At 36.3% G+C, this 27,769-nt stretch overlaps 1 protein-coding gene across 1 annotated transcript in view; it reads right to left on the bottom strand.

Moving 5' to 3' along the window:
- Dscam2 (Down syndrome cell adhesion molecule 2) overlaps positions 1–8,139 on the bottom strand; it is a 120,005-nt gene extending 111,866 nt beyond the window's left edge. The window contains exon 1 of the mRNA XM_018450434.1: positions 7,687–8,139. Within this exon, the coding sequence (XP_018305936.1) occupies positions 7,687–7,714 (28 nt within the window). The 5' untranslated portion in view covers positions 7,715–8,139. The remainder of the gene's footprint in view (positions 1–7,686) is intronic.
- Positions 8,140–27,769: the final 19,630 nt, after the last annotated feature.

Below are 27,769 nucleotides of genomic sequence, written 5' to 3'. Positions count from 1 at the left end.
TGAAAATCTCAAAAAAGAGGTCGTGAGTAATCAATATCCATAGAAGGCCACATTAGCAAAATGTCATGGTATTATTTAAATTTGCATAACTCAAAATATACATAGTCAAATAAAATATTAAATAGCAAATAACACACTCAAAAATATAATACATATATTCGTGTGATAGTATGCTTAAGTTTAAGAAAAATGAGGGGGAAATTAGGTGTAATTAAATGCTAAAGTGTACCTCAGAAACGTTTCGAAATATTTGAAAATAAAAATGCTTATAATAAGTGCTGGCTATTGAGAATTGGTAATATTAACATCATGGTGTAACGGCGAACTACTGAACTAATAATTCCATAAATAATCATTAGGATTCGCTTTATAATAGCGGAGATATTAAGGGAGACCACAATATATACACTGGCCATAATACCACTTTTTCCTCTAATATTAAATTAAAAAAACATAGTACATACAAATTATATTCTTTTATATTTTTTATATTTCTATAAATGGAGAATGAAACTTTTGAGAGAAGTATTTTTGATTAACACACTTAATACAGATATTTTGTTTAATTATAAATGACACTATATAAGATATTGATAGCACTTGAGAAAATCGAATAATGTCACTGCTTGAAAATTGTCAAGCAAACGATTGTAGTATTTGTGTCCTTTTCAATTTGAATACCTTTATTCACGATGCGTGCGATCGGCAGATTACAAACGGATCGTATACATCTGTCACGTATATGTATCATCATTTCCGCCTATATCGGTCACTAAAGCTCTTCTTCGCGCTTCTGGCATTCCAATAACGCATACGAGATCGTGGAACGTAAGCGGCAGCTGTGAGATTGAAAGCTCTGTTCGATCCTCACCCTGAAAGCCAGGGCGGGTATCGAGTAGTACGAAGGTAAAGGAAGACGAAAGAGAGAGGGAGAAGAGGGGAGAGGGAAGAGAGAGAACTAGAGAAGTAGCACACGAATGGGATGAACGTCATAAGTCGTAGAGAAATTGGAGAGCTCGTAGTTAGCAATTTTCGAACTCACTTCTCCCTTTGCTCTTCATCACTTCGTGCTTCGACCTAGACTCATGCGACGCAGGTCTCACGGTGATACGAATCAGTTTCCTCGAGTTTATATTCATAACGAATAAATTATTCAATCCGGTGCCGGGATTCGAGCCCATTGGGATGCGTAGGCCCGTCACGTCGGCCCGTGTTATCCACCTAATCGGAGAACATACCAGCGAAAAAGCTCCGCGTCTCTTTCAGCCGCGGGCATTCGCTCGTCGATCAATATAGCCGGCTTGAATTTCGAACGATAGTATTATAATTTTTGTTACCGCATATGACGATTGAAATCAAAGTTAAATGAGAAATTTCCACGTAATCGTAAAGTAGAACCTTATAAATATCTAATTTTTGTGTAACGAACCTTATTAATTTTTTCGAGAGATAATTTTACAGGAAAGTAATGATCAACGAAGTTACAAGAAGGCATTATCAGTCTGCAATATCTTAGTGCTTAAGGATGTACTTATTTTTAAATGTTTAATATTTATACTTTAAATAAACTATGTACATATGAAAGTTATGTTTATATTAACATTCTAATTTTATTGAATAACATATTTTTATGGAATAATACCTCTTTATTATTTATTTATATTATTTATTGTTATAATATTTTTATTCTTATAAAGTATAATATTTTTATAGTTGTACAATTGAAAATACAGAGACAAAAGTCTCAATTTGTATGAATACTTTAAATATTTAAAACGATATGCAAGGTTTTATTACGATTTAGAGATTAGTTGTAAACAAATATTTGTTTATCTATAACTTTCTGGATTTCTGGATTTCTTTAAATCTGGAATACTTATGTATATTTAAAAAATTGACATTTTTGTTATTATTTTATAATACGTTTCCATATATACATATATATATATATATTTCTATTAGAGCAGAAAAAATATTACTTCTTATTGAAATAATGTTTGATCCAGATGATAAAATGTTACTAAATTTTTTGTATTAGGTACTTTTAAATGCGATTTAGAGTAATCTGTAACTTTTTCATTATTTTGAAAATATGTGTATACATTCTTAAATATTTCAGTATGAATTTAATATCCAGTTCCGTAAAAATAAGTTATTTACTTAGCATGAAGATACCGTCGGGAAAATATAGTGAACATATTTTTTTGATAACGTAAATCATTAATTTTCATTTCGTTTATGTCAAATCCTTTGCAAAGCGTATAATATATACATGATGAGAGAATGTCCATTTTTTCATGTACTGTTACGTTATTTTGTATGTCAAAAATAAATTATATTTTTTAAAACAATTTTACAAAATGCAAAAGATTAATGGTGAGCGTCTAGAACGAATGTGGAAAAATATCAACTTCAGATTGAATAGCGGTGCAGTGGAAAATCCACACACTGTTGCAGGCATGCCTTTCCGGTGTTTCCGAGTGAGAAATAATTAGCAGGTTTCATCACCCAGCACGTATGTCCGCTCGCGCGTTTCAGCGACCGCGCTTTGAATACGTCACCTCGGAACCGAATATCGCGCATTTATTGCAGCGCCGAAAAGTACGATCATATTAAAAGCACAGTTAAAGCAGTAGGAATATATAGCTGCACGAATTTCCGAAATACTGAAATTGTATTGACAGTTAATTTCACCTTTTAGAAAAGTTACGGTTGGCTAAATGAGATGATAGAGATCAATGAGTTTGCTATATAATTAGTTTCAATAAAATTTGAACTCTTAAAGTAAAAAAATGAAATTAAAAAAAATTTTAGCTTTAAAATTAAGAAAATTGTTCTCAACTAAATGAAAATTGTTCTTAACAAAAAGTTTCTTTTGGTATTGAACATTTTGATGATCTTTTTAAATTTCCGATTTATTATTAAAATAACTTGCATTTTGAAAATATTGATCTTAAAGATTGATGTTTACGTTTCCTCTATCCAAACTTTTGACTTTCACGATTTCACTTTCTACACTTCAGCATATCTCATCCAGTAGTTTCTACGTTCTTAATTGCTATGTTAAGTTTTCGACTCGGCTATCAAAGTTTTTGTTGCAGATATTGAGTGTTTTATATCACATTATTAAGAGTTGCATTATTCCATGTGTTATTAAAGAGAACTGTCAATAACGCAAAGTTGGTCAAATGGCTTTTTAATTTTGCTTTAATTGATTTTTAACTTATCACTAATTTTTAAAAAGTTCCTGTTAATTTGATGTACTACTCTCTATATGCGAGGGGCTTAAATCTATATAAATATAATATAACATAGGTGAAGTAGTCCTTTTAGTTGATTATAACCAACTAAAAGGACTTGAAACGACTACTTCACCTATATTTATTTATTTTATTAGATTTATCTCCTCGCGTATAAGAGTAGTACGTCAAATTATAGAATATAAAGCATAAAGAGTAAATTAAAACTGCATAAGTGCCAACTGTAACAACAGCTACAGATCAGTGTTACGACCTCTTCGATGTGGTATGTGAGATACATTTATTTCGCTACTCTCTAAAATATTTAGACTAATTCCCCTACTATAGATTGCTGTACCTATGTCATACATTTGATATCTAGGATGCCATAGATCTTGAAGACATACGAATACATTCTGAGGATATCAATGATATTCCTCAGCTTTGATAATGAGCTCTGATGATGATCAATTGAATAAGTGACATCTTTAAAATATCAGAATTGTTTTTTTTCTGCAGAGGGTTAAGGATTTAAAATAATTTTTAATATAGGGTGTCCCACGGAAAAGTGTTGAAACTAATCAGCTGTCATTTTCGAAGGTACTCAGTTATTAAAAAAACAAAAATTGCGCTCAAAAGAGGAAATTCTGTAATTTTTAATGAGTTTCAACACCTTCCCGTGGGACACCCTGCATATTTATTATTGTCTACAAAATGGAATACAATTAATAAGTGTACTCGCGAGATCAAACTGGGCAAAGTTTTTGAAGATATTTACTTAATCAGAAATTATTATTAATATTGATATCCCAATTCGGATGCGCGAGAAGATCATGAGTGAGAAAGATAAAGAAAAGGATGTTATCTGATATAAGAAGGAGAGAAGTCTTATTAAGGGTGGCTCTTCCACTCTCCTGAGCGCTTAAATTTCAGAACGTCGTTTTACGAAACACGGGCGACATCGTTAAAGCACGGCAGTCGAGATTAAAGGCTTCCTCGGATTCGAGAGATTTCAAGTCCAGGATTGTCCGCAATTAGTGCGGAACGAGGGGGTAAAACGGTGGCGGTGGCGACAACGACGGTGGCGAGCTCCTTTAGGAAACTACACAAAGCTTCCTGCGCGGAGGCGAAAGAAAGCAGGAACGTTAACGAGAAGAATCTCAAGATGCGTTCCGATCGTTATCGGCTCTTCTTCTTTTCTACAGGCCCTCAGCTGTCTGAAAGATGATTGCATTCGTCGCCAGAGAAACGTACAGCAGAAAGACGTCGAAAAGTTCGTAATTGATAGTTCTTCCTTGTACACGTCTCGAGTTTATCGTCTTTATGTATCATTAAGGGAGTTATTAAGAAGACGGACGGTACAGTTGACTTTCGCGATTAATTAACGTCCTTAAGCGAGATAAATGAGAGCGCAGAGATTGGAGCTTTTTATACACTCTCATGGCAGCACGATTTTTCGTTGACCTAAATAATTTCGAGTACGCTCGCGAGTACGGCTGACGAACGAGGTAATTTAATGATCGATATTACAACGCGAATAATTTTGGCTGCAAAATATATTTCTCTTTCCCGTATTGCGATATTAAATAAGGCAAAGTTTCAGTTTACGGTAATACTATAATGCATTGATTTTAATGTATAAACAACGTAATGATAAATGTACATTGATGAGAATTATTCGCGCATTTAGCTGTTTCTGAATATTCATATATTTCATATTTTTCGAATGGCGGAATCAAGTGATTATACATATATAATATTTAGAAATAAAATTTTTTTACCGTTATTATTATCATTATTATCATATCTATCACTTTTTCGCGTTTAAGATTCCTAATTAGTCACCGCGGCCATATTGAATTGTAAGGTCATAAGTGGAAATGACACATTAAAATTTCTTGTTTCTGAATGAAGAGAATTTGGATAAAACAAATAAGATTGCTTTAAATATTTAAAAATGAGTCGAAGTTTTTCTTACCTCCTCCCTAATAATCAGCAAATATAGTCGTAAATGACATAAAGTGAAAATAGATTTAAAAGCCTATAGGTGTATTTTCATTTCATGTGTCTTACGACTATATTTACTGACTGTCAGGGAAAAGGGAAGTAAGGAAAGCTTCGGCTTATTTTTATAAGTATTTTAATCTTTGGAGGACCAGAGGCCCCTTTAGGGACTTTGAATCATTTCAGTTAATTTTTAATTATTCTAACAGTATCTAATGATATTTAGTCGAAAAAATATAAGAAATGTCATTTTTTTTCGGATCGCGAAAGCCTCCCGAAGGGACTCGACAGTAGCGCCACCTTTTTCGCCACTCAACCCCATGACATTAACAAAAAAGTTCTAGCTCTTTTAAAATAAAAAAGTCGATCAAAACATACCGGTCCTCAGAAGGATCAAAAGCGATCTTATTACTTTGTTTTATCCAAATTCTCTTTATCTACAAATGGTATGCAAGAAGCTTTAATATGTTATTCTCATTTATATAACGTCATGATACAAATATAGTCATGACCAATCAGGAGCTTTACTTTAACAGAACATGCGTTATAATTTCTTTGAGCATATCCCGTATCTCATTATTCATTATATCGACTATCGAAAACAGAAGACATCATGGATTTAGAAAACATGAGAAAATGTAGAAGAGAGCCAATTTAGAAAGAAACTTTTACATCAAAAAAACATTATATCATTAAATTAATATTGTTCTAAATAGAACTTTTCTCTCTGTAGTATTTTTCCATCATCTAAATCGCGTATCTAATTACAGTCACGTACGTGCCTCATAAAATTTGAGTAGATCCACGAGTTTCGCTAAGGTTTCTTTACGCAGGACGAACTTGTTAGTGTGCAGCTTCGTGGAATTAGATTTCCGTAAGCGTTGGTGTGCTTACGCGCGCCCGCGCCCTGTTCTATCTTGTTTCCAACGAAACTTTTCGAAGCACATCGCAACTATAGACGCGGGAGAGAACACGCGCGCACGTCGTGTCACACGCGCGTTTACACGCGCAGGAAGTTGGACGGTTGCGCTGAAATTGTTTCCACGGGAAAATAGTATGGACGTGCGGTAACCGGCGTCACGATAACGCGTACGGATGTTCCGCCGCGACGCGAAACTTTCGCACGAGCAAATTTACACTTCGATCGCTTCAATTACACGCTGCGACGTCGCAGCCGTGATATCACGCTACGAACAGTCGTTTTTATTATAACGCAGCCCCTTTCAGCATCTAGGACACTTAATATAACGTACAGTGCGAGTAGCGGAAAGTAAAACGAGAGATCACGACTCGCTGTAGCTCCATCGGTTGATATACGTAAAAAGAACGATTTTACTGAAGTATCTAAAAATTTAGGTAGTTCCTGAATCATCAAAGTAATTATGTAGGAAATTCAAGCATGATGAACAATGCTGCAAAATATTTGACATTCTAATCTGACATTTTAATCAGCTTGAGGGTTTTACATTGTACCTAATTATTTTAATGATTCCAATAAAATTATTTTCAGATCAGTATCTAGCTAAATTTTTTAGATACTTTAGCAAAACTGTTCTTTCCATATATGTATAAATATCGAATTTTACGTTAAAAGATTTATTGTATTCGAAATGCGACGATTCCAAAATCGCATCCGATTGTGCGGATAGTATATGGACGAAATTTACGATACTCACTACGGTACGCACTATTCAGGAGTCACGTGTACGGCAAATCGTAAAGTCAAAATGAAAATTTGGTTCGCACTAACTCGGAACTTCGATGTTTATGGTATCTGCGATATGAGCTACTTGGAAACTGTTTTTTTTTTCTTTTTCTAATAAAGCGACGCAACATCTTGTCGCAATGGCAGCGGAGCATTTGCTTCGCAAAATTCCGTTCATAAAACATTTACTAAGCGACGACTTCGCCATATTTATTAATAAATATGCACAGGTTGCACGGAAAAGTTCAAATTTTCGAAATAAACGGAGATATCGTTGGAATAACGATCAAACCATCACGCGATATCAATGCACATTTCCGATCAAGTATAACGGAGCGGAGAACGAGTTTCTCAACGTTATCGTGAAAAGGGCAAAATCCCTGGATCAGTATGCACATAATATAATCCGACATTCTGTAGAAATGAAGAAGTTCGAACAAACGGTCGTTTAAATTCACTTTTTCCTTTGAGCGTCGATTGCACCAGTAACATTACTTTCATTTAATTAAACTTTAATTTCCTGTCTATACTATAAAACTATAAAACTCTAAAGAAAAAGTGAAACAAGAGATCTGTTAATTTAAATTTAATTTGAACCAGTAACGCGCGAATATCAGTCTAATAGATCCTTTTTCGATGCTTATGCCACTGTCGGCTTTCTATTTTATTCACTACAGAGAAATCGATCTGTAACGGAAAATTTGCGATAATAAAAAGAGACGTTAAAGGAGGACTTACCTGCGAAGATTAGGCAGCGGGCCAGCATCCTTCGATCTTGTGGTTGAATCCCACGCTCGACCGAGCTCGATGCCTAGTCTTCAAAGAGGAATGCACGTCCGTTTCAGCGTTACCCAGGTCCTCGTGATCTACCGCGTTGCCGTCGAGTCGTTGCCGAGTCACTGCCGCCGTCGTCGTTCTCGTCGTCCTCGCCGTCGTCGGCGACGTGCACGATCCGCGACGCAGGGACCCGGTGGCGATGGTGGCCGGCGGAGAGAACGAGCGGCGTGTCGTCGCGGTGTCGACGGCGATGCTGCTGCGAGTGCACGCGGTGCATACGCGGCGCGCGGCCGATCTAAAAGCCGGCGACGGTTTAGATATCGCGCGGTGGGTTGCGACGGGGGTGGCAGCGGAAGACCGGGACAACGGGATGAGGGGAGGTGAGGAGGACACAGATAAGTATACCCGAGAGCGGAAGAGGTCCGGCGGAAAATGCGACGCGCGTCTACTACCCTCGCGATGAGAGTCTTTGGCCTCCGGCACCGCCGGCCACGACTGATCGCGCCGGGTAATCCCCCGCGAGTGCCGAAGCGCATGCGTGCCACCCTTTCTCTCGCTACATCCTCTTCGTCGAACGCGGGGTGGTTGCCCCTCTTCATGGAGTTTCTCTCGCGCGAGCGCTGGCTTCCGCCGAGAGGGTGTTGGGGGAGGGGAATGGGTGGTAGGTAGTTGGTGCCGTTGGTGGTACAGGTGCTAGGACGCGGAGAGAAGAGAGGACGCACTCTCGCACACGCATGATGAGATAGCGCTCTCAAATAGCAGACGTGATTTAGCCATTTACAGGCGCTAGTGCTTAGGAAATATTAAACGGTAAAAGCGGTGCATCATTTTTTATTGCTGCAGGTAGCACCAGGAATGGGTATCTATCTATAGCACTTCAATATCATACAGTAGAGATAGTTATATCTCTGATTAATTTATTAAATCACAACCAATGGAAAAGGACGATAATAGTAGAAAGAATTTATTATCTTTGATTTATTAAATTTCCTTCTATCTATACGATAGATTCTGTATTATGGCTTCCTTTCTCTGGGACCCATTCACTCCCTCGGGCTGATTTCCGTTGAGAGGGTTGGCAGGTAGATAGATAGATAGATAGTACAGGTAGATAGAGGTACAGGTATTACGAAGAAAACGGAAAGCAATACGCACTCGTAGACACGGAGCTCATCGCTTCGAGGAGATAACTTTCTCCAACACGAGATTTAACCGTTCATTGGAATGGCACTTCGTACAGTAAGAACGTTACTAAATGATAGAGGTAATTTTCTTATTGCAAATAGCTCTCGGACCTGTTACGTCAACAGTAATTGCAATGCCTGTCTTATCTCTGATTACCCGTCATTTTCTAGATTCCAGCTATGACTAATCTATTTGTAGTATAATAGATGCTATTATACTGCTACTTTATTACACAGCGTACTTAGTTCTACTAATAAACTAAAGACACACGTCTGAAGGCATGATAAGATATTAAGACATGATGAAAAGAGATTAAAACATTTTTATACAGAAAAAATAAACTTTATGCACTAAAAGTTTTGTTTTCAGAATATTTTTGAAAAATTACACTGAGAGAAAAGTGGTTGGTATTTGTGACTGTAATTGCATGTTAAATAAATTTAGTTAGAAACACCATATTTATAATTATTACTGCTATAATGTTAGTAATAATAATTATATTTAGTTCTATACACCAAAAGAATATATGGTTGGCTCCGAAAATGACTACAAATTATAGTCGTCCTCGCGCTTTCCTCTCAGTATAATAAACATGAAAAACGTTCATGTTGAAAACGAGTAAAGTATTTTCGTAATACACGACATAGTCAGCTATGCTATTATGTGTTAAATACTATTGTGTCACAAATCGAAGCATGTCAGAAAGAATGGACGTAGGCAAGATCAATCTTAAAATTGCAACACAGAGCGCAACAACCAACAATTGAAAATTTTTATTTTAACTCCGGTAGAACTTCAATGATTTTATATTTTCTTTATTCGATCATTGTCTCCATGTCTGGATCAACTTCCGTGAGTAGAAGTTATGTTTATATAAAAGTCGATATAATGTAACATAGATTAGAATAAAAATTCGTAGCGCTAGAAGTTTCCAAATTTAAATAATTGTAATTTTGTTAAAAATAAACGAAATTTAAACGTAAAAAAGGATTTTAAAGCTCAAAATTTCTACTTTCGAAAGATCGCTATGTTTCTTGAGTTTTTGAGAGTTTAATAATTGTTATATATAAAAAGCTACTACAATAGTTGGATAAAATGGGAAATTTTCTTCTCGCTTTGTAATTCACGTGCCCAAAAAATTTTCGAAAATTTTCATCTTTCTAACATAAAAGCTTAAAGTTTTTTTTCCTATAAAATCGTTTTTTTAAATATTTCTAAGATTTGTTGTTACTGAATTATCATGGATTAAATAAAAGAAGCATTTTGACTTGATAGCTTATAAACTCATAACCTACATTAAACATTATTGTATCGCACTTCAAAAAACATTCTTAAAACTGAATCTTTGCTATATTATATTGAATGATATAATTGCCAAATTTTTAAAAAATATGTGGATATGATATAAATGAAGCTACGAACTTTTATTTTAATCAATAGAAACATTTGTACATATAGAATTCTCTTGACGAACAATTAAATATAGAGAAATCTCAGAGACAAACGGCTGTTCTTTAACCGCCGCCCGCCCTTACATTCGTTGCGATGAATCTGTTTACGCAAAGGACGAATGAGACGATAGACAAAGGATGAGGCGCAGGTGTCATAAAGGACGCGCCGAAGTATTACACTCGGCGGTATTACTCCGCTCGCACAATACCCACGCGCGTGCATAAATTATCCGCGAAACCGCGGGACCTATGTATTTCCGCCTGCTCCGGAACAAGCGCAAGCCGCGCGTCTCGCAACGGCGCGCGTCTGCGAATTGCCACTTTAATTAATTAGCCGTCTATTTCTTTCCGTATAATTTATTACGAAATGTAATTTTTTTCCTCCTTCTTTCTAAGGCGGCTGTGCGGCCTCTCACCACGCTCGGAAAACGTCAGGGACATTTTTCACGCTCTTTATATTTCTCATGTCATCCCTTCTAATGTGCAAATGAATTTTTACTACACTTTACTCCGGGCCCCTATTAACTATTAGTGCCTCGTACTTCTATCTTCATAATTATATTTTTCATCGCAGCTTTTTTCTTCAATTTATTTCAAGCCAAATCTCTTTGACGCTTCCTATGTAGCACAAGTCATTCTAGCAATTTTGCAGTAATATTGGAATGTCTCGGTAATATTGCAACAACATTGCGTCGTTTTAACAATATTGCAGCAACATTGCAACGTCCCAGTAATATTGCAGTAACATTGGAACGTTTTAGCAATGTTACTGCAAGTTTTTATACTATATGCGCTATATTCTCACTATATTTCTGTGCTATATTCTCATTTTATATGAATATCGAAAAGAATATCTCGATATCTCTTTCGAGGTTTCATGTCGCTCGTTCTGGGCCTCTATTTTTGAAAAGAAACGCATACGAAAAGCTAGGGAAATATTGGGTTAGAGAAAAAGTCTTTTTACAAGTTGGTAAAAAAGACTTTTAGCAACCCATATATTCTGTTTTTAAAAAATTGGCAATTACACCACTTGATAGAGCAACTTTTCAGCTTTAAGAATCTGTATTTTTAATTGCGATACTATGATTTTTAACGGAGTTATAAAGTCAGAATGTTTCTTTTTACTTAATCCGCGAGTAAGTCAGGAATAAAAAATCGTAGGAACATTTTTAAAAACGATTTTGTAAGGAAAGCTCCCAGCTTTCACGATAGATAGTTAAAAATTTGCTCAAATTTTTTTTGGGCACACTACAGACCTACAAAGTGAAAAGAAAATTTTTCATTTTTTTCAGCTCATAGTTTTCTATATGTGAAAATTACAAAACTCACATAAATTCAAAAAATATAGTGACCCTTCAAAAGTAGAAATTTCTAGCTTTAAAACCCTTTCTTTAAAAACGAAATAAATAATTAAAAAAGGACTCCGAGCCAAGCAGGATTATTGTGCTATCAACTCTTAATAATAAAATATTATATATTCTTCTCAGTTATATTAAAATTACAAACGTTTCAACTCATATCGAGTCATTTTCAGTGTACATATATCATATCGATCAATACATGGTAGATCTTGGAATTTTCGTGGCTAGTATGAACGAGCTAAATATCCATTTTACTATATTCTCACCTCAATTGACTCACAGTTATTTAATGTCCTTTAAAAGTCTTTTTACCTTTACTTGTAAAGGGACTTTTTTCCTAACCTAATACTATAGTATATGTTACGTATAATATATTATAGTATATCCCTAGTCTCCGTATACGTTTCTTTTCAAGAATAGGGGCCCTGAACTTCTTGGAAGTGGAACTTTCTATCGATCGCTATGTTTAATTATCCGACTACATGCGTTTTACGATTCGGAGGAGTTTTCGTTATGCGTCTCACAGCTTCATGATGATCGTTGATTGGCGCGCATTATCTACTGTCGTGTACACAGAAATGCTTGTGCAATAGAAACTGTCATCGTCGCTGATATGTAACGTCGCGCGCAATAAAGCTCCGGCAAACGCAAAGGGACACGATCGTGGAGGTGACGAGGGGATGAGACGGCCGAAAGTTTCCGTGTTAAGCGACGGAGTGCTCACAAAGCAGATTCGAATCATAAAAGATGCGTTGTAAAGCTAGAAGCTAGTAAACTAGAGGGACGAGAAGGAAAAGGAAGAAGTAGCGGTTGATGTTCTCGTATGAATTATTGGTAACTGATATGAATAATTCCAGAGTAAAAGTACATGGGTGATATTGAAGAAGTGTTTGTTCGAATAATTTTCTCGTCTCGTAGCGTAGTTTTTATTTATATATTGTAATTACGCGTTATAATCCATCGCTCACCGTCATTATTCAATCATCGTTATTCATCAATCGTTCATTGCTATTAGTAATTAATATTATTATAAATATGCCATCACAATATACTATGTATTAAATTAGTCATTAAATCTTAATTCTATTATTACGTAATACTTTTAACGTCCAGTCTGGGCACAGATTTGAATCCATTGAAATTTGGTTTTGTGATACATTTTTAATATAATTGTGTGAAAATATTTTTATTTAATAAGAGACGAATTACCCGGGAATGTATCTTGATGGTTCGTTTGCTCGTACAGTTATTTATTCAAACCCATTCACTTCGGAGGATTTGTTTCGTTGCCATGGCGAACGTTTAACGCGAGGTCGCGAAGTATACGGAATTTAGTATAACAGTTCGGTAAAGCGAAGCTCTCGAGCTGTTCTCCCATTCGCTCCGTTTCGGGCGAGTACGAGAGCGAGATGGCTTCTCGGATCAACGAAGACAAGAGGATCGGAGGGTAAAAGAGCGACGAGGTAGGTAAGGGGATGCACGAGGCTTACATGCAACTCGGTGCAACTGAGGTGGAGGGATGCGATGACTGTGTCCGAGCACGTCGTTAAAACTCGACCCGGGGCTACGATTGTTGTCCTCGTCCTCGTCCTCGTCGTCTACCGAGTGTACACTCTCCGTCCCCCCCTCTCTCCCTCCCCTCCTTCTTCCTCTCTCTCTCCCTCTCTTACTTCCTCTCCTTTTCTCTCCCTTTCCCTTCCCCCCTCTCTCTCCTATGCTCTTCCTTTCTCTCTCTTTCGGCATTTCTCAACTAACCCTCTATCTCTTCTCCGTCTAACAGCACGCCAGTCTATCGCTCTACCGGGCTCGCTCGTTCGACTATTGTTTCGTCAAGTGCGACGTAAAAGACTCGAAGATCATACCTCTGTCCGCCTAGCCTCTATTGTACCGGCTATTAAGACCGTTGTCTCGATTCCCTTTCTTTCCCTCTCTTTCCATCCGATGCTATAATCTCTCTCTTTCTACCTTCGTCTACTCGTCGTCGAACTTGGCTACCACCCTATCTCTCCTCTCTTTTGAGTCCCGCCGACGCGAAGAGGCAAGTGCAGTTTGTGCAAATTCAAATTTATCCCCAGGTCACGTTCCCTCGAGGAGCGAATTAAGGGCCCGGGCATGGAGCTGTCAGGAAGCACGCGTCGCTACTTAATCCTACCCGTAGCCCGTCCACGAGAACGCACGGCGGATATGTTGCGGTTCACAGTTGACGCGGATCAGTTCCCATGCGAATTGTGCTTTGCTTTTTCATTTCCGTCGCGAAATTTTACGGGAATTTAAGATCGCGATCTTAGACGTCAGACCGAAATAACTATAGCTCTTTTCTCGTTTCTTCTAACATTGCAGATCCAAGTATATAATAAATCTTCATGTGCGTGTAATTTAGTTTTCCGCATAGAAATAACACTATATTATAAACGATTAAATGTGTAAATATATTTTTGTGTATGCAATATAGTGTTATTTTTCACAGAAAATTTAAGTCATACATATAGTTCATATATTGGATTTGCATTAAAGTCATCCTTTTCAACTCAAGAAATGCACTGAAACTTATATTCTCCAGCAATTGAAAATTTTAATTAAAATGAGAAATTAATAGAGTGAAATTAAGAAGTTATATTACATTATAAAAAAAATTCGATGCCCTTTATATATACCACATCTCATTTTTCATGATTGTATAATTCTTCCTTTTTTCTTCTCTTGTTTCTTCCTAATTATAATATTAATAGAGACTACCCGCGTGTAAAGCTTATTCTTTTTGTTGTTTAACCACTCCCGCTAATTCATCGGTCTTTCGACTTCATCGTCGTCGCATTCTTTGATCTTAAGTGTGAGACACAGCCGCATTCGTGGCATTTTCTCGTAGAGATTCACGGAAACTGACTCGAAGGGAGACAGAGAGACGGCAAGTCTCATCGCAAATTGGTTGGGTAATCGATGCCGGTCTTGGCATTCCATTCGTAGGTCAGACGTGTACCGTTTAATTAGAATACCCCGTTCTATCGCATTAAATACCAGGTCGTACCGGAAGGACCGATCCAGATTTTTGTAATTTCATACCTCTCATTCAGATTCCCGACATCCAGAAGATCTTGGCATTAAGCTGGGCACAAAGATAGACGATTAAATATGTTCTTTAAAGATTTTGCGTTCAATTAAAGTTGTAAAGTAAAAGTATTACGCAAATGTTTTAAATATTTATCAAGTATTCGTAATCAAGAGTGCGCTTTAGGATATTTATGTATCTGGAACATTTGAAATGATACCATGTCACATATGATACATTTATATAATATCACGTTTATACGCAATTACCAAATGATTATAATACACGCAAAACCTCATGTACATTTATTGATAAGCATTCCAAGCTGCTAGCCATTCCGTTTTTTTAATTAAAACCAGGTACCCAAGAAATTAATCCGCTCATGGATTTAATAAGTCATGCACGAGAAATTTATTAGGCGAACAAAATACGAGAAAGGAAATTATGTAAACATTACGCGAGAAAACATAATCCCCATCGCTTGAGAGTGGCCGCGTCGCATTAAAATTAGCAGCCACCCAAACTCGCGCTCGCATAACGCAATATTACAAACAGCACGGCAGCCGCGCTCGAATGGTACAGAAACCATTAATTAACGGTCGTCGGTATACGTTTAATTGGTATTAGTTTAATTATCGTGGAGGCTACAAGGTCTCAAGGGAAATTGATGCCGTAGCAAGATGGCTGGATAAATAAATAAAATGGAAAGAGGAAATGGACAGATTCGCAAGAAGTGAAGAAAGGGAATCCGTACGTACGCGAATTCAGCGAAGAAAGACAAGGACTGGACAAAGGCATTCGCGATGAATGAATGAAGACTGTGAAGTAGATGCAGTTCTTCATTACGAATATTGAACGCGCATTTAAAGGAGCGCTATGCTTGGAAAATATAAAGAATGACTGCTCGGGCAGCAATTTTTAAAAAAAATGGTAGAAACTCGGGAACGTCAAATAAGTTTTCTCGAAATATCATGTTTCCAAGTTTTAATGACTGTAATTACATCTCGCAACAATAACAATTCTTCAAGATAGGTATATGTGTTTTTGTGCTTAAAAATAAATTTAGCTTTCACGCACGAGATAGGTATCTGTGGTAATCCTTTACATGGAATTTCCATGTAAAGTTGTACGTATTTGGGAAAAGTCCACCTCCCCTTCAAGCGACCGCGATCGGGCTTAAATATATATGTATTGTTTTTATGTTTTACATGAAATAAAAAGTTACCAACTTTCCATACTTGTCGCTATAGGTAACAAAATTACTACAGTGGCCTCTTGGTCTAGTATATAAAGTATTATTACGAGTCGACGTCTAAAAGTCGGTAACAAAACTGTAATTTTCCACCTTTTTTTCGTTTTTGACATAAAGTCGACCGGTTTGGACTACATTATCGTTTGTACTTTAATTATGGGGAAGGATTTTTTAATCTGTAAAGGCAGTTAGAAAAATACTTGTTTGAAAAAATTGATACTAAACGCAATAATTTTTGTATAACAATTACCTTTTTCCTCCTTTACTGATTCGAAAATCCTTTTCCAAGATTAAAGTATACGCATCAATACGTGCCTGTGAGGTGGAGTATATGCTAAGAACGACAAAAAGTTTCGAAATTGAAATCTTTACCATTTTTTAGTCCAATATGGCGCTCTAGAGAGCTGTCACATCGTGATAACATTTGCTTTGTATAAAAGCCGTGTAATCTGTACTTACAAAATAGTAGTCCACAGACTAGTAGTTTGCACAGACTAGTAGTTGCAATTTAATAAGTTATCTCCTTCATCTTTATTTGCTCGTCTATTTGACCTCCCTTTGTTTTTCTATTGTTTAGAATATAACAAGCTTAATTTGTTCATTAATATCTTAGCTCAGAGAATATTTATTTAATGTAAGAAACATAATTGTTGCTGTTACATAATAATAATAATTTTTTTATCTTGAGTTACTTTTGAGGTTTAGTAGTATTTGTGACGTGATAATAAATTATCGGCGACAGACACGATGTGAAAGAGAAGATCAAGAACTAATGGGAGTATTAAATATCCTTTAAGATTTCAAGTACTTTTCACGATTCTGTTCCGACTCAGAGAAAGAGAAAGGGGCAAAATCGCGCGACTTTCCGTCCAATGCGGATGATGCAAGGAGATAAGCCACGGACGATGGTGTGAGTACTAAAACGCTACGTGAAGGGTCATAATTAAATTTAGATTTCGCTGTGGGGATGCAACACAGGGAGGTGGGGATAAAGCGTGGAGAATTTCCAGGAGAAAAAAAAGCAAAACTGGCTGTTGGAGATGTAAGAAAAGGTACGGTTTTTGTCGCGTTTTCGTAATTGAATTAAAATTTGAATCGTCGGCAGACGAGTGCCTTAAGTACCGTGGCTATGAGCGAAGACGCAACGACGAAGGCCGCCGACCCTTCTGAATTGCGTCGAAAGCGACTGCGTCTCGTCACCGGCAATCCCACGTCAATCCCTTTTTCCGGCAAATTGTAAAAATGCAAAGTGAATTTTTTTACGCGCGGACGTGAAGTGCCCCCTCTAGATCGAAGGATTTCTCGCGCTGTGTACATTTGCCGGTAAAGGGAGAGCCGCGTTACCGAAGCAATGAAATTTGCTTCTTTATTTTAATGTCAATCTGGCCGTCCTACAATCTCTGTGTGTGTGTATGTGTTGTTTGTGTATATATCAAATTTAAATAAATTCATACGAATACGGCGCATCGCGTATTCGATTATTTTACGTATCGACGACGATGCGAGAATTTTATTGTATTATTCTTACAGTTCAAAGGTTATTACAATTTGTATCCGTATATGTCCGTCACAATTATACTTTCCATTTACAAATGAAGTAAAAAATATTTTGCGATTCTTATTTTTTTTATAATATTTACCATATATAATTCAATGAGAATTTCTTCTATTTTTATTTTTAGCTTTGAAACTGATCCTTTCATGCGCAATATAATATAAATATTTTCGTAGAAATAATGTATATGTATATATCCACAGGAAATTTTTATGTGCATTAGAGCGATACATGCTTTCCTCTTCAATTTTTTAAATTGGCTATGATAGTACTGATCGTAAGGAATATTACAAGAATCACATATCCCATTAAATCCTTACTGACGCTATACTGCCAAGAGGCGAGTTTATTATGTTAAATCCGTTTTTACAGTTCTTGACACACTTCGGTTAAAGAGCCCATTCGATCGGTTGCATACTACTGGAGAATATCACGTAACTAAAAAGAGCGTCATAGCCAAGTACCGTCGAGATTTACATTCTCCGCACCGACCTCGGATGCCTCTGCCATAATGCGAACAGAAGCTGAAGTCGAGGTCTCGTTGATCCTCAACGCTTAAAATGCGACACTTACTGAAAGACGAGAAACGTCAGCTATTCAAGTCGAACTTGGACTCGCGTTAACGATTTCTCTCTTTCTTCTCTATCGCTCGTGTTTTACTTGACGTCATCTTTATTTCCTTTTCTTTTTCTCTTTTTACATCCGCAGCTGGTGAACGATTAGAATATCACTCCAACACGGTTTGACTGGCTGCCAAACCAACTGCCAGATTTCGAACTCTCTTCATTATTAATCCTTAAATTGATTATTCACGCCGGTATAAAAGAATAAAGAGTTTTACATGCGATCATAGCTTTTATTCTATTTTCTTTCTTTATATTAGATTTTTATTAATTTAATAATAGGGTGTTTATTGTCTACAAATACTTGAAGAATCTGAAATTTTTGGAGGATTTCCTTTTTATCGGAAAATCCTTCAACAAGGATTTTTAAGGAATTTTATCAAAACTCAGAAAAATTTTTTTAATTTTTATTTTTAAAAATTTCTTGCTAAAAATATTGTTTCTTTGATCATTTCTTTCTTTTATGATTCGAAATTCAATTAGTATCGGTTAGTATTATACTATTAGTAATATGAAGTATAAATTATATATTTGTTTTAGTAATATGAAGTATAGAATACATATTCGCATACATTCTTATGTGTTTCGCGAGTTGTTATAAAAAAAATAGAATTTCTGACAGCAGAAAACAATATACAAAAGAGAGTAGCTCACTGATATTACATTGTGAAAAAATTATCGCAATTACAATAATTTAACTATAGTCATTTCCAATTATACATTTTTGGTAGAACTATAAATATAATTATTATTACATTATAGTAGTAATAACTATAAAAATGGAACTATTAGTCGTAATTATTTTACCATGCAATTATAATCACAGGGTAAAAGACCCAATTACTGTCACATTAAGAGATTTTAAAGTGGATTTGATAGATAAGTTTTCAAAATCTAAGTTAACACATAAATGTTATTTTTTTACAGTAAAATTAATTGTTTCTTGTGTAATTAGGCTACAGAATCCACACACACACATGTAATCGTGAATTTTAATTTCACATTAAGCTAATATGTGGGAATATATTATAATTCGTTAACTAGACAGTAAATCGACGAAGTGCTTTAGTAATTTTCAAACGCATATTACTATTTATGAGTTTTAAGAGAGAGAGAGAGAGAGAGATCAGATTTTATAAACCAAAAATTTTCCAAAAGGTTCCTATTTATACAGTAAATCTGCTATTAATGTTTTATAATGGCGTTAAAATTCGTACGTGCTTTTAAGAAAAACACCATCAAGTATCTTGAATTCCACCCTGCGTGCGTGATTCTTGTGAGATTCTCGCGGGGCTCCATCCGCAGTTTCAATCTTCCTCGTGCCGAAAGAAAGAAGTATGCGGGATTTAGACGAACGAAAGGAAGGTATGAGGGCCACGTTCGAGAGAAAAGAGAAACCATCGGGGGAAATGTGAATCAACGGACGATTCAGCGGGACTCATTCCACCATTCTTTTATTCCTGAGACTTGTGGATTGATGTTATCGCTCGCAGATGGAAATGCATGTAATTTTTATAACGTCGGCTTGCTCCGTTCCGTCGTCCACCGACCGCGATGCAGCTACGAACTTTCAATCTCCCTGTGGTCTGCTTACAAGTGCGTTTCCGTAACTTCGTGGAATACGTCGAAATCCTTGAAGCGATTTCGCGCGAAATAACCCACGCCGGAACTTTCCGGAGCACCACTTTGCCGGGAGAAATTACGTCATTACTTGATGATAATAAATTTCTGTCCTAAGTGCGGCAACTTGGGGCACAACTCTGACAAATTGAGGACGGTTTGTTCATGTTGCGGAACGCGTATTGAAAGCTATTCGAAATAACATTCGGGAATCCAACGTTTTATGCATGGAAAGAACACTTTCGCTAAAGTATCTGAAAAGGAGGATGTTAAATTTTGTTTGTTTTTCGGTTAAAATAAAAAAGTTTCGAGATGTATAAATTATATATTAAAGGACTACACTACACACGATTGAGTAATTTGTGCTTGCATATTTTTCCTTTCTTTAAAATACCAAAAGTACTTGGCTAAATAATGGTTTCTATTATTGGAGCCATTTTAACATCATGATTTTTTTTTCTGTTGAAACATGTTTTTCAATTTATTGCATATAATAGATCTTAGAAACATTTCTGTTAAAGCATTTCATATGACATATTGCAGAATCCTTTCAGAATTGTTGCACACGAGACGTGAAAGGTTGAAACATTTCTGAAAACTTTCCGCAATAATCGGTGCTGTATGGGATATACATATATACATATTGTTTGTCAATTTAATTTATGATACTACTCTAGTTTTAGTTTAGGACTGAGTTTCAAAAATCATCGGTGCACAATTTATTTGAACTGGAAACTTGTATAAATTCATAAGAAATATTATTAGCCACGAAAAATTGTCTTGATCGTATATGGCGTTTTCCGCTCATGTTTTATTGTCTTTGATAACGATTTTTTTCACGTTTTCTCAATATTTTTCTAAGACATCAATATACCACTCTACTTCGCTCAAGTAGCTTTTTAATATGACATATAATTTGTATATCTTTATAAACAAATTAGAACTTTATTATTTTGGCCGAAAAATCAAATTTTAACATCATTCTTTAAATATAGATATATAGTTTTAAAAATGATTTTGTTAAATCATCGAAATAATTATTATATAAGACGCTTCAGGAGATCGTAAAGACGATTAGTTATATTGTAAATAGGACTTACACATAAACAATTTACGTATTATTTACATATCATTACATATTATTATATCAATATCTCACACAAAAATAAATTTTCGTATAATGATAACGTTTTAATTAAATGTTTTAATTAGAAGTCCAATTCTAAGAACACGTTATTTTTTCGTGCAAACTACTAATCTATGGACTTCTTTTTTGTAAGTTTAGATCGCACAGCTTTCATATGAAGCAAATATTGCCACGACGTGATAGCTCTAAAGCATTATATTGAACTGGTAGAGATATAAGAAATGGTAGAGAAGATCTCAATTTTGAAATTTTTTGTTGTTTTTAGCATAAACTCCATCTTACGGATACGTATACTTTAATCCTGGAAAAGGATTTTCGAATCTGTAAAAGAGGGAAAAGTAACTGTTGTACAAAAATTGTATGGTTTAGTCGATAATACAGACGGCTTTATCCCCTTAAGTGGGTTGCTTGAATGTCTAAACTTTTTGCAGCATTGGCTATTATGCTTGAGCGTCTTCTACAGTGTCTTACATATTGATGGTCCAATAAAATTATTTGCAAATTTGTATCTAGCTAAATTTTTTAATATTTCGGCAAATTTGTTCTTTCCATGTGAATATTTCCAAGATTATGTTGTCCTAATATTTTTCCCACGCTCTAACAGTGGTCATTTCTAAAATTTATTGCGAATATAATGTCTTTGTGACGATTATTTACTTGAAAATTATCCATGAAGCGTTCAATTCAGCCGATTTTATCGATCGGTGTCACTCTCGCCCCTCCCACTTTTCGATTTTCCTCATCCTCTCATTCCCGCGCAAGTGTCGGTCAATACGACAAATCCGCCGGCAATAAAACACCGACACGACCGCGCTGCCATTCCTCTTTTTTGGTATTTTCCCTCATCCTTTGTCTCTGTTCCTCTTTTTCATTTCGCGATTCGTTCATCTCTCTCTTTTCACCTCGTTTCTCCTTCTCTCTCTCTCTCTCTCTCTCTCTCTTGCAAAACTGCCGCTGGTATGCATGTACATGAGCAGCCTGTATAGATCGAGACCGCGCTGGGGGTCCAGCATCGAATAATAAATTATAGCCGGACTGTGTGTTGCTCGTGTATTCGAATTTTTGGATGTGGGAAAACAATGCGATCAACGACCCGTTTGCCCTCAATAAAATATTGAAAAGCAGTTCAAGATACCGATATTGCGCGGAAGTAGGAATATTCATAGCGTTTATCCGATTTATATAAAGAAAACAGGAAAATCAAATTCTTCATTTGTTGAGCGGAATACAGATTTTGGTTAAAAATATTGTGAAAATGTAAAACGAATTATTTTTAAAAAGAATTATTTTTAAAAAGAATTATTTTTGGAATGTTTTCTACGCTGTTTGAGAAGCCATGTGTTTAGTGTAAAGCAATCTTTAAATATCGACAAGTGACATACTAAAATTTTGTAAATACACTGTTTTATATTAATTGCCACAGAATTGGAAAATGCAATTATCTATTTGTGAAGTATTTAAACTGTACCTTTCTTGTTGATTAGCTCGATTTAATTTCAGACTCATGCACAAAAGAGAATACAATGTACGAAGAATGTAATTGAAAATTTGCCCAAGAGGCAAAGGGGCAGGCTAACGAACCCAAAAACAGTGCAGCAGTAAGGATTAGGGGCACCAGGTGGACCTTAATTAGCCGCGTTTCCCGATCGAAGTCGAGGTCTCGCAGACGCTGCATTTAATATTAATCCCCGAGCGGCGAGAAGGAGTGGCGAACACGAGCGCGATAGTGCATGGTTGGAGGCTGTTGGGCCGGGATGTAGCGATTCTCGAAGAGAGAGCGCGCGGCCGGCGTTGGCGCCCTCGGAACGTTTGCCAATTCCGATCCGGCAGGCGCAGTGTGCGCCTAATTGGTCAGATTTGTAATCGGCTACAGAGAGCGTCAGGTCGATTCGGGTTTGGCACGGCGAGTGTTCGCCAGTTGGGGGTGAATGTGTGTGCGATAGGGATGAAACAAGAGAGAAAGAGAGAACGTTGGAGAAGGAGCGAGAATTGGGTGGTGGGATTGAATGAGTGAATGAATGAGTGAGTGAGTGAGAGTGAGAGGGAGAGAGGGGGGGGGGGGGGGGGGGAGAGAGAGACCACTGAGAATTGGGAAAGGTGAGGAAGCGGGAGGTACAGGGAAGAGAAATTGCGTGGAAGAGAGATCGGAGGAACAAGAGGGGGAAAGACAGAGATGGGAGAGGGATGATCGCACACGCGGCACAGATGTGTTTGAAACATCGTGCCGCTCTAGCCATGCCTAGTCTAAATTTATATCCGCCTTCCCTCTAACCCCTCCGCAACCCACTCTTCCTCCTCTGGTCTCTCTGCCTCTCGTTCATTTCGCGCCCACCATCGTGCGTCTCGTAATCCGCGCTAATTTAATTGCTCGTCGTCATCGATGGCCATTAACCGAGATAGAATTGTCGGCAGTATCACTGCTGGTACAAGAACTATCGCATGCCGGCTGCTGTGCGCACAGTATGTGGAAGAGGTAACGATGACATTATGGAGTTCTAAACTGTCGTCGAAGTATCGTCCGCGTGCGAAGGGATCGAGTTTATCGTTTCTTTCAGAGTTGCTTCTGCGCTCTTCACTCTTCTGTTCTCCTGCTTCGCGGTATGAACATGTATTTCTTTCACTTTAAGTATCACAGAGCTTGTGCGCTTGAAAAGAAAACAGAGAGCTACAGGACGGACAATATATAAAATGTGAAAGTTTATCTTTGATTACATTAAAGTTACATCCTTTATCCGTGTCTCTTTTATATCTATAAAATATTAGATTCTGTAAGGATAGCTTAACAAATTTCTTTAAAAGAATTTATCTAATAAAGTTGTTTCTCTTTTTTCAAAATTTTATAAAGATTTTCTGTATGTAGTTTATATTTCGCGATATCGATGCACATATTGTTTCCAGCGTCATCAACGCTTGATTATTACCTGCCGGGTAACGTCAGCCGATTGTTACGCGCGCAGCCATCAACGTCCAATAAATTTATGGGCCCGTGGATGTAGCCCAGCCGTCTACGTTGAAGACCCTTCACACGAAATGTAATTGGCCAACCGGCCGAATGAGCGTCGAACATGTCGTTAATGTAACCATTGCTAAGCGTCGTAATGATCGACCGGATTCGAGTTGATTGGAAACATCGATAAGTAGCATCACTTTCGCATGTTAGGATGATATCACAAATGTACTTATTTTTTCTTGTTTTTTAATGATGTTGCACATGTCATGATATCTATAAATTAGTTATGCTTATCTCATAATTGCTTGCATGAGATATCATTTATTACAAATTTTGATTGATAAAAAGCCGATAAAATACAATAATATATATAATAAGACGTTTTAATATATACATTTATTAATAGAACATTGTTTTTAAATAAAATATGATGTCTCCTTCCTTCCCTCCCTTTCGCCTTTCTGTTTTCTCTCCCCTCGCTCTCCCTCTCTTTCTTCCTCTTTCTATCTCGCTCTAATAAATAACGATTATATTCAATTCTATTCCGTTTCTGTATCTTCTCTATCCCTTTACGCATAGGATCGCAAAAATTTTTATTAGAGATGAGTAGAGTTTTCTCTCTCTTCAAGCTTTTAGATAAAATCCGCCGTATTTGACGTATGTAGCCATAAAACATGGAAAATAGGGTACTGTGTGTAAACCGAGATGGAATATTTAATCGAATATTACATGAGCAAGAGAGGGATTCCGAGGAGAGAGAGGCAAGGACCGCTTTTTTATTCCGGGGCAGCCGAGCAAATGCGATCGAGAAAAACGTGCGTTGGGCGTAAATTCGCAAAAGAACAGAATCGCGTCGCGGGCCACGAATAAAAAACGATATCGATGAGTACCGTTCGCGCAAAAGCCTCTCACTCGCTATTCTATTCGAAGATGCAAACGCGCTTCACCATAATTAATCAAAGCGCGGATCTGGAGGATCCAATTAGCGGCGAGCGCGCTCCATTCGGAGACCGCTCGACAGAGCTACCACGGCCCCAACGAGAATAGAGAATAAGGGGATAGAGGACGCATTAAAGTTCAACCGAAAGGTACTAGTCGCGCAAATACGGGCCGTTGATCTTAAGCGAGATTCACAGTTGTCGATTCGCACATTGTCATTATATTAAATTCATCAGTAACAACTATATCCGTCTTAATTGCATTGCTATAACTATTTATTATAACTATAATTATTATATTATAACTAACACTATAACTATAAATATTATAACAATTACTGTTAAGAAGTATTGCGCTACTTGATCTGTGATAGTTTACGGTTTTTTGAAATTTATTGCGTTGATGAACCATTCGTTTTATTTGGATGCAATTATATTAGAGAAATTTTGCTTCTTCCCATATAGGATCGCCAGTAGTTACAACGAAACTAACACTTAGTCAACGCTACGACTGTCAACTGACAGCCAAGGTTTTGTCAACCAGTACTGTGCCATTGACAAATAACTGGTTGTCAGCCAGTACTGGGCCATCACTGGCAAATGACTGGATAAAGTACTGAGCCCAAATTATCATCCAGTACTTAGCCAGTACTAGGCCAGTAGTTTGCCAGTATTGTACCAGTACCTAAACTGTAGCAACTGACCAGTAATGGCCTAGCATTGGATCGATTGTAAAACTCTATATGGATTGTTTCTGATACCATTTAATATATTATATTTAAATTGATCAGTATACCTTAACTGACTTTAATCCTCCGTTTGCAGTTCGGATTTTTATTTGCACAAGCGAAATTTCACTCAAATTTTTATGAAATTTTACTCAAATTTCTTCCTCATTTTTCGTTTTTTGTTAAATAAAGGTTGTAACATTTGAATTAAGTAAGTATTTAACGATAACGCGTTATCGTTATTATAAGAGTGCATTTTAATAAAATAATGATTTAAATTGAATAGACATATATATAAATGTAATAAGGTATCGAAGTAACGATAAAGGTAATGAATTTGTTACGCGTTACTAAAAATTACCATTACAGACAGAAAAAAATAAAGCCTATTCTACAATTGCATAAATGTAATTATAAGTGGTTTGTAGTTGTAGTTGTTACAACTACAACTAGTTGAAGTAGAAGGTAACTGTAAAATTCGTTACTGTTACAAGAAATATAATAATATATATACTACTTTGATAATAACAATGTTTCTTTTTTTAACACAAAATTAAAAAAATATAATAATAAAATAAAAAAAGAACGTACCCTCAAACAGAATAAAATTAGAAAGGTAATTACAATTTCAGACAGTATTCTACAATGTCGTCGACATTCATAATGCCTCTTCTTGACGCAGATTATTTCATCTCAATAAGGACTTAAGAGATCTATTATGCACATAAATCCTTTTGAAAGGCAGATTGTAGTTCAGTTTTATTATTGGTGGTGATGCGTACAAATATCTGACGTCAATAAAACATAAAGCAACATAGTCATTAAAAAGGCAACAAAGTACAATTTCTCTCACGTACATCGGATAACAATCTTACAGCGAAGATAACTGAAGAAAGAAAAATAAATTTTACATTACGCGTAAAAATTTACACGACAGTAATTATGCGATTGAGGATGATCGGCAAAGAGGCATGACGAAACTTGTAATATCAACGTTAAGCGACAAATCGAGTCGCCTTGCTTTTATGACACGCGAGTAGAATGTAATTACCGTGATATTACTTGCACGACTACGTTAAAGTCACGCAACTGCCATAGGGAAAATTTATTGTGTGTGTACGTATCTCTTAATGCTTATTCTATCACGTTGTGCCACACGTTAAACTTGTTACTCGTTATATAGCTTCTTAATAAGGTCAATCTCATTTATTTCTCCGTGTAAAGAGTAGAAGAGATTCTTTTTTATCCGTTATACGTTAACATAATAATATAAAATTGAATGTATATGTACGAAATTATAAAATTGCGCGGAGATTACTATACCGAATAGCTAGAGAAACCCGGTTCCGGCAAATGTCGGATATTTAGCTGTGATTAAAGATTGAAGATCAATAAAATTTTTCATATAATATTCGCCATGTAAAGAATAAAAATGTCGCCGAACATCTATCTGCTGCCTTAATACGTGATATTAAATTACACTCAAAGAAAAGATATGAAAGCTTTTAATATTTGGAGAAATACTGTTATAAGCCGAACGGTGGCAAGTTGTAGATTAATGAAATTTTTATACACAAAAAAATATCGATATGGATTTAACTCATATAGTATTTACATAATTCTTACTATTTTGATATTAATATTAACATCAACATAGTATGGATTTGAAATACCCCATGGTGTTAAATCCACATCATAGTGTTATTATTAACACCAACATAGTAAGAATATATAGTATATATAGACACGGCATGGTGTAAATCCACATCGATATTTTTTAGAATGCATCGTCTTTCTCGATCGCGAGCATTATGTCACCTGGAAAAAAATCGTATCTAAATAAGCGCGATATTTATGTGCTGGCGCAATATCGTAATAGCGCGAGTGGCGATAGTACAATAAATTCATACGTTCAGCAATATCTCTCTCGATGAGTGCGCCGGGCGTTTACGGTTTTAATTTCGCTCCGGTTATGCAAGATCACCGCCGATACATAAATCGACGGAGAATCGCTAAATTGGTAGCGGCGGCTGCATTCCATTTTTTCCCCGTGCTTGCCATGCGTGCATACATTATAGAGATATGAGGTCAGGATTAAAAGTTACGGTTGCTAGCTCGGAGAGAAGAATAACAATAAAAAACAAAGATAAACACATAATTATTCTATCAATATGACTCGTTTATTGTG

Source organism: Mycetomoellerius zeteki, unplaced genomic scaffold (assembly GCF_001594055.1).
Source record: "Mycetomoellerius zeteki isolate Tzet28-1 unplaced genomic scaffold, Tzet1.0 scaffold106, whole genome shotgun sequence".
Lineage (NCBI taxonomy): Eukaryota > Metazoa > Arthropoda > Insecta > Hymenoptera > Formicidae > Mycetomoellerius > Mycetomoellerius zeteki.
This window is presented reverse-complemented; position numbering and strand designations above follow the sequence as displayed.